Genomic DNA, 8,500 nt, shown 5'->3' with positions numbered 1-8,500 from the left:
GGCCAAAAAGGGGACGGGGTGAGCTGGAAACCAGGACCGTGAGGGCCGAAACCGACCGTGTCTTTGCCCTGCCATGGTGGACCTTTATGAGCTCTCGGGCCCTGTCCCGGTCCCGAGACCCTACAACTCAGCGGGAATCTCGCCCAGTACCCTGTTGGGGAAGCCAATCTGAAACCCACAGGATTGCGAACGGCGCCCTTGCTGGAAGTTGACCAGCTATGGTGATTATAACCTGGGCCTCCTGCCTCCTACCCTTTCCCACCTGCTGCTGCCTAACTCTAGAGGTGGGGGAGGGGCGCACCTTGCACATTTGAGTGGATCCTCTCGGACTGCAGGGAGAAAGACCATCAGGATGGTCCCAGTTCCCCAGGCTCTCTCTGCCAATTGTTACCTGCCTGCAGCCCCTGTAGGACCTCAACCCCTTCCTTGAGCTTGATACCCCCTTAGCCCTTTGCCCTCTGTGATGACTGGTCCTGACACACAGGGGGCCATGATGCTTCTGGGTCATGAGTGGACACTGACATCCTTGTGATCGTGTCCCTCCCACAGGGGGAGCTCAGATCCTGGCATGTACAGAGGGAGGAGCATGCCCCACCTGATCATGGCAAGGAGTACCAGCTGAGGGGGCACAGTGGCCTCTAGGAACTGTGGGACAAGAAGGTGATGAGAAGCAGCAGATAGACATCTGGGCAGGTGCTGGAACATCTGTTCGGAAAAGAGGGCAATGTGTCCTGTGCTTGGCAGCACAGTCTGCACCCTGCAGAGTCCTAGAAGGCTGGACTGTCCATCGGCAAGCTGAGATGGAGGGACTAGTCCCAGATAGGTCCCAAACAGAGAGTGGAACTCAAACCCAGCCAGAGGTAGATGGCTGCAGGCACCCACCCTATGTGGTAGGCAGCGCAGTGTCTTCCTGGCTGTGTCCCCTTGACCTGCTCCCAGGTTGGGGGGTGTGAAGTTTCACAAATACATAGTGACCTTCCCTCCATTGTTGAAGCTCAGGAGGCCTCAACTCATCATAGAGAAAATCCTTTAATTGCTCTGCCTCTGCTGCCTCCCCATGGCAGTCCCGGCATCATTGCTCAAATTGGCTGTCCTTCCTTTCGCCGGGATGCAGAGGACAAGTTGACCTTGTCCACATCCCAGCCCATCTGCCTCTCTGATGGTGCCGCCACAAGATCTAATGACCCCTGGTGCCATCGGGCAAGGCAGGCCAGAGACGCCAGGGGAAGGTGGGTGTGAGCAAGGCCACAGGGCCGTGGAGCGTGCAGCCGATGGTGCAGCTTCAGGTGAACGTACTGGGTGAAGCGACTTGGGCAGACACTGCACTGGAAGGGCCGGGCTCCTGAGTGCAGGCGCAGGTGCGTCTTGAGGTTGCTGGAGCTGCTGAAGCGCTTGTGGCACATCTGATGGGAATGGACACTGGCGTCACCTCTGCCCACCTGGTTGACTCAGGACCTCTGCTCCCTTTCCCCATCTTAGAAATGCCCTCCTGCTACCTCCCAGTAGTGCAAGCCTGGAAGCTTTCCCCCATAATTCTTCCCTGGGGCCCAGTGTCTGGCACATTGGAGCCAGACAGACTGGGTTAGTATCGTGGTTCTTTTACTCCTTGCATGACCTTATATAGGTGACTTCTCCTCTGTGAGTCTTGCTCTCCTTATTGGTAACATGAGACTATTAATACCTAACCTCATTGGTATGGTGGACTGAATGAGATAATCACATAGAACTCTTGTGTGGGGCTGCAGCTTCAGTGGGCGTAATTAACATTTACTGAGAGCTGCCACATGCCAGGAACTGGTCTCATGCAGTCTTTCCCAGGAACCTGGAGAAGCAGGACTAAGTACTACTCAGATATTACAGTAAGAAAGCAGGGGCTCAGAGGAGGGAAGCCACTAGCCAAAGCTCACACAGCAAGTTGGAGGCAGAGCTAGGATTTGAACCCAGTAGCCCAGACTCATAACCCCTATGCTGTTTTCATTTCTGCCTCTGTAAAACAGGGTAAGAGTCCCTACCCTTCTGACCTCCTAAAAGATGGTGAGGCTCAAAGAGGAGAGAGCTAGCATCAAACTGACATTATAAGCAGTGTTTATATGCTTTGCACACACTATAGTGTTAACCTCCAACTATGATGTGAAGTGGGCAATGGATATTCACTTCCCAGGACCCCCAACTTCATTATTCTCCCCTCACAGACATACATCTCTATTCCTTGCTCCAGGCCCAGGGAGTGACCTCCAATATCACATCACAGCCCTTCCCGACCACTTCCTTCCCTGTCCCCACCCTTGCCTCCCGTCTTGTCTCACTTTTTCAGGATGATTGGGGAATGGAGGCCACAGGTGCCACCCCCCAGGGTCCTGGAGCTCCTCACCAGTCTGCAGGAGTACAGGGGAGGGGGAAGAGGGTCTCACCAGGCATTCGTGGGGCCGCTCCCCAGTATGCACCAGGTGGTGCTTCTGCAGGTGGGCGAGCTGGGTGAAGCTCTTCTGGCACAGGGCACACTGGAACGGGCGCTCCCCACTGTGCACACGCAGATGGACCTGAGCCAGGTGCAGGAGAAATGCTGCCAACTGCCCAAAGCCCCCCAGCAGGGCCAGGGATCCTCTTCAATCTCTAACCACTTCCCCACAAGGACCTCTTTTTGCCATCAAAGCCTCTCAATCCCCTTGCCTCTGTATCATCTCCCAATCTACCTTTCCCCAGGACACCTTCACCCCACTGTCTCTGCTGCCCTGCAGCAGGGGAGATGGCAGTGGTCAGCAGACCAGAAAAGGGATACCCCATATGTACACACATACATCTTGTTCAGTGCTTCTCAGGGTGTGGTCCACAGACCAGCAGCATCAGCATCACTTGGGAGCATGTTAGAAATGCAGATTCGCAGGCCCGATCCCAGACCAACTGAATTAAAATCTCTGGGGCTGGGGCCTAGGAATCTGCATTACTAGCTCTCCAGGTGACTTAAGGCTCATTAAAGTTTAAGAACTCATGCCCTAGAGGATCCAAAAGGGCTGTTCTCCAATAACCATAGCGTTTCCTCAATTTAGCAGGATTGCACCTAGTTCCCAGTTTTTGCTGATACGCAGAGATGTGTCCATGGTTGCCTCCTGCTGGACAGTGCCTATAATGATAGCTCCAGCACCAGCACGGATGTGTGGGATCCCACTAGAAAAAGTCTGGTTGTCAGGTCTGTAGTCTACACTCACTAAAATTTATCCATTCCCCAGCCTCACCTTCAAATAAATAAACAAGAGTAGGCTTAACTGGGAATCAGAGAGGATGGTTGTTCAAGAAACGACTTTGCACTAGATGTTGAGAGACTGAGATCAAGGCCTGGCTACACCATTAGATCAAAGTAATCTTGGGCAAACCCTTCCTTCAGTTTCCCCATTTTTAACTTAAATGAGATGATCTCCTAGGCAGTCTTTTAGTGTGGTGAGGACTCCTTTCTAGAGATGTGAAACTGAGGGTCCAAATGAATCAGCCAAGGCCCTAGCGGTTGCCCTGGAGTTCTTTCTGGCTTTAAGTTCCCTGATTCTAGAACTAGGCCAGGAGGGGAGTCATTGAAGGGAGCTGAGCAGAAGCAGCAGAACCCGGAGGCACGTACCTTAAGGTTGGAGAGCTGCCCGAAGCTCTTGCCACACACGTTGCACTCATACAGGATTTTGCCATTCTCTTTCTTCAGCGGGTAAGGCAGCCCTGCAGAGCCTGCCTGGGAGCCTGGTGGGGCCCGCTTTGCTGGAACCACCCTGCCAGGATGCTCCAACCCTGTGGAGTAGGTCCTGGCAGCTGTAGGGCCTGGATTCTGGGCCTGGGAAGTTTGGGTTTGGCCAGAGGCTTGAGAGGCCCCTGGGTAGAGATGCGGGGTCTCCCCTTGGGCGCTGGGGTGCCCAGGCTCACTGACACTCATCAGCAAGCTGGGCACAGCCATGGTGGTGAAAGAGGTGTCTTGGGGCAGCATGAAGAGTGGGGGACACTGGACAGAGGGTAGACCCTCATAGGTGACCAGGTAAGGTGGAGGCAGGAGAAGTGGGTATGCAGGATAGAATGGGTGGAGGTGGGGTGGGAATTCTTTGGAGATAGGAACAGGCGGGGGGCAGGAGTGGAAAGCCAGGGGGCTGGGGCTCTTTTTATTCTGCCAGGGGTTTGGGGGAGAGCTGTTGTGAGGAGAGAGGGATGGGCAGGGGGGCCCCTGGCCAACTCTTTCCAGCTGGCTTCCCATTTTGTCCCTGCTTGGAGGGTACTTGGCTTTGAGTTTCTCGTCACTGGAGGAGCCAGCATGCGGCCTTGGTGGCTGGTGCCCTGAGCAGAAAACAGAAGATGATCAGGGACCCCTAGTGAAGTTCTGCTCCTCATCTAACCTGCCTGGCTCGGAGCTGGGAGAGAACTCTAGCTTGCAAAGGCATCTCCCCTCTGGACTTTCTGGTCTGCAATTGCTCTTGGCAGTAAAAGTGGCTAGTATTTGTGCAGTGAGAAACAATTTCAGGGAGAGAAAACAATTTAAGAAGCCTATTAGACATCCAGGTGGAGAAGTCAAGAGGGCAGCTGGATGAATTGGTTTGGAGTTTAAAGGAGCGATTTGAGCTAGAAACATAAATTTGGGTATCATGGGCCCACGGGAGATCCCATAAAGGATGATACTAGATCTGCTGTGTCCAAAATGGGAGCCACTGGACACATGTGACTACATTTAAATTAATTAAAGTAAGTACAATTAAAAATTCAATTCCTCAGTTGCACATTTAAAAGGCTGAAGAGGTATGGTATCCAGATAGCACAGGCATAGAACATTTCCATTATGGCAGAAAGTTATATCAAACTGCTACTCTAGATAAAAAGAAGCAGACAGGAGCAGGGAAAGAAGAGGAAGGGGAGAGGAGAAGAGAGGAGGGGTGAGGAAGGGTGAGGAGGGGAAGGGAGGGAAGAGAAGAAGGCTCAGAACCTAGTTCCTGAGCATGAGATATTTAGGAGGTAAGTAGAAGAGAGCTAGCAAGGGAGACTGAGATGCAACAGTCAGTGAGGTAGGAGTTAAACTAGGAGGGATGTAAAGTAAAATACATATAATATTATATGTATAATATATTAAATATATATAAATATTATATATAAATATTAAAAAGTAGATTGTCTGCTTGGATCCTCATTTATTCACTAAACCAACATTACTGAGCTGTTTTACTCTGTGCTGGGGAAATAAACCCGTGCAGTCTGCCCTCTGGGTCAAGTTGCATAAGGAAATGGTGTATTGTAAGCAATCAACATGGATTATGGAACCCATGGAACATGGGTATAGTGAGATCATACTTCTGTGGAAGAAGAAACCGGCCACAGGGATGTGCCCAAGGTCAGAGAGTTAGCAAGGGCAGAACCAGAACTGCGCCCCCGACTCCCTGACTCCAAGTCAGTGCTCTTATCTTGTAATAAAGATCCCTCTAGCTGAAATGTTCTATGCAGACAAAGCGCCATCCTCAACCCCCGGGGCTTTGACTACACCTACACCAGACCCCATACCCAGGCCTGAGAAAGCCACTGCCCATCTCCTCTGCTCAGGTGTCACCACATGAAAGCCCCCTGAACTTCAAGCCAGAGCTCCAGGCCAAAATGTGGAAGTAGAGTGTGTTTGAGGCTCTGTCCTCACTAGTGACACTGGGTCTCCTCGGTCTCCTGTCCTCAAACCTAACAGTGCCCCCCACCTCCAGCCTCCACCAAGGTGCAGCCCTGTACCCTGGGCTTACTTGTGCTCAAGGCATCCTCTCTGAGACCCTGTGAGGCTGTGCCTAGGGGTGCCGACTGCAGGGCGCACAGGTATAGGTCCAGGCCCTGGGGGCAGGCCAGCAGGGCAGATGTGGCCGGTGCCAGTGTCAAGGGGCACAGCCAGCTCACACAGGACGAGCCATGGGCATCCACTGTGTCTGGAAGTGGCCTGCAGGCTGGGAAGACCTGGAGGGCAGGGGGAAGGGGCTTGGTGGCTGGGGGCTGGGACTTCTGGGTCCCTGAGAAGGTCCCACTCCTGGTTTGGTTTCCAAAGAGAGAGGAGAAGCAAGACCCTTCCACATATACCCACCCACCATGTCTGTCACTCAAATGGCTTCCCCTCCCTCATCCAAATTTCCTCCCTAGGGAGTTATATCCCCACCCCCAGGATTGCCCTCCTCTGTCCCTAGCCCTGTTCTCCCTCCCACCCATCCTTCCTGATCACCCTCACCCCACTGCGTCTCAGATCATCTACTGTGTTTTGAATGGAGCTAAGGGTGAACTTGGAAAAACTCCTCATCAAAGACTCTAAACCCCACAGGATGGTCCTGAGCCCCACCGCACCCCAAGGCCTAGGTCCCAGACGTATAGCCAAGCTTCCAGCGTGGCCTTGACCCTTCTCATGCAAGGGAGAGTCTGGTCCCTGGGGTATAGGAGAGGGTCTGTGGCCTCTCAAGGGCACATCCCCATGATGTGGCAGGGTGGGAATACTCAGGACCAGAGGAATCTAGGTCCCTTCAGATTTCCCCACTTCCTCCTAACGTCCTCTCCCTCTTTCCATAAGTAGCCTGGCTTCAAGGATAGGGCTAGGACCTCACCTTACCTGGTCACCTTGGCAGAGCTGGAATTCCAGGCTGGGGGACAGGGAGCCCCTTGTGCTGCCAAGGAGCTTGGTCTTCTGGCAACAACCCAACTCTGGGGCACGTTCTCCCTTCATGCCCCCGCTATCTGCTGGGAAGACAGATCAATCCCAGGTGAGCAGCAAAGGTCCTCCAAATAGGAGTTTGGCTTTGAGGACTGGCTGTCCCATGAAACCACCATGTGACCTTGAGCCAGTCACTACCCCTCTGACCTCAGTTTCCCTATCTGCAAAATGGGATGATTAGACTGGCTGGCTGATATAAAAGGACTCTCTCAGTGCTGACATTTAGAAGCCAATGATGCTCTCCTGGTAGGTTCAAGAAGAGGACTGAATGGGGGGATTAGCCAATCAGAGGTGAAGAGCAGAGCTGGCCTGATCCCCATCCCTGGAAGAGAGAGGAGAGAGGAAGGTCCTTATGGAGGTTACTTCCAAGTGAGCTCAGAGATCTGAGGAAACATTTCAGACCTCCTCAAGGCCACAGGGAATTGAGAAGCTACTCCCTTCCATGCTGGGAGAGATTCATGACTCCATGACTCTACCAACCACAAGCTCACCAAGGGTTGTCCCTGCATCTCAGCTCATTCACACAGCCTTTCTGGGTAACTGAGGAAGCCCCAGTGTCCCGCTACCCAGACTTCCCAGGAGAGAGTGGGCTGAGTCCCCTGGTTCTGACTGGCCTACAGGTGGCCCTGTCTCAGCTGTCTGTTCAGTCAGTACCTCACTTCTCTGCTGCTTTCACCAAAGGCCACACAGCACGGGGAACACTGGTCTCGGCAAATGTCCCCAGGCCCTTCCTCTTCCCCTCTTGAAGCCCAAGTGCCCTTGGGGCCTGGCACCCTCACATGAGTGTCTCAGCCCTCCAAAACCCTGTCTCTTCTCCCTCTTTCCAGATTCCTCCCAGCCCTGCCCCAGGTCTTAGAACACCCCAGAAGGAGGGGACGCCTGTGTGAGGCTCTTCACCTGGTTCTGCAGAAGTCCCCGCTGGCTGGAGGAGGAAGCAGGTGGGCAGGCGGGCAGCCAGCTTCTGCCTGTGGCTGAGGCCCCCGTGCGTGTGAGATGACAGGAAGACACTACATTAGAAGTTGCCACAAATAGGAAGAGGGGGGCAGGCAGGCAGGCAGAGGGCCCTGCAGACCTGACAAGGGTGAGCCACCCACCAGCCTTTACCTCCCCAAGACAACTCTGCAGGAGTTTTGGACCACAGTGTACTGGGGCTACTCAAACTTCAGTATGTGGGGGTGGGATGGGATGGGGGTGTTAGCTCTGGCTCTCAGAGGACCCAGATGGCTGAGCAAGAAAGGGACAGAGCAAAGCTCAAAGACTGGAGATGGGGTCCTTCTGGGGATGGGGATCCAGCTGGGACAGAGATGGCAGTGATGATGACAGGGAAGACAGTGACAGTGATGGCACGAACTGGAACAAGCAGAGACAAGAGCAGGCAACTTAGGAAGATACAGGGTGAGACAAGGAAGAGAGCAGGGATCTGATCTCACAGAGCAGAGGCCCAGGAGGCAGCAAGTACATCTTCCTCCTTGTCCCATCTCTGATCTCTCTATCCTGGGGAATACTTTTTCTAATTTGATAAAATGCCAAGGCCCCCACTGGGCAAGAGATAATTCAAAGACATTGCAAAATGCTTGTAAGGCATGACTCGGTATCAAAAGGGAGGCCCCTTAGGCTAGAAACAGCTTTTCGGGCTGAGCACTTTGATCATTCCTGTGAGCAGAGGGTGGGTCACCCTCGGGCTTCCCACAAATTCTGTTCAGTTGGTGTGTCTGCAGTATTTGAGCCAGTGTGACAGTCCCCCAGGCCTCAAACTCCACCCTGGCATGCCCCGTCCCCAGGTGGTCTGGAACATACAGGGACATCTTGAACTCTCCACTG

General features: G+C 53.4%; 1 protein-coding gene across 4 annotated transcripts; it reads right to left on the bottom strand.

Annotated features, from left to right (window-relative positions):
* Positions 1-571: 571 nt before the first annotated feature.
* ZNF683 (zinc finger protein 683) lies at positions 572-7,766 on the bottom strand. 4 transcript variants are annotated; one of them, XM_074377097.1, is made up of 7 exons: positions 7,577-7,766; positions 6,578-6,705; positions 5,736-5,940; positions 3,608-4,302; positions 2,412-2,540; positions 1,297-1,403; positions 572-705 (listed from the first exon to the last, which is right to left on the bottom strand). In XM_074377097.1, the coding sequence occupies exons 2-7, from the start codon at positions 6,689-6,691 to the stop codon at positions 639-641; spliced, it is 1,317 nt and encodes a 438-aa protein (XP_074233198.1). In that variant the 5' UTR covers positions 6,692-6,705; positions 7,577-7,766; the 3' UTR covers positions 572-638. The 4 variants fall into 4 exon arrangements, with proteins under 4 accessions (XP_074233198.1, XP_045367381.1, XP_010946319.1 ...); XM_045511425.2 differs by lacking the exon at positions 572-705 and having other exon boundaries at positions 1,067-1,403; positions 6,578-6,702; positions 7,577-7,757; XM_010948017.3 differs by lacking the exon at positions 572-705 and having other exon boundaries at positions 1,067-1,403; positions 7,577-7,756.
* Positions 7,767-8,500: the final 734 nt, after the last annotated feature.

The sequence above is a fragment of the Camelus bactrianus genome, chromosome 13 (genome assembly GCF_048773025.1).
Source record: "Camelus bactrianus isolate YW-2024 breed Bactrian camel chromosome 13, ASM4877302v1, whole genome shotgun sequence".
Lineage (NCBI taxonomy): Eukaryota > Metazoa > Chordata > Mammalia > Artiodactyla > Camelidae > Camelus > Camelus bactrianus.
This window is presented reverse-complemented; position numbering and strand designations above follow the sequence as displayed.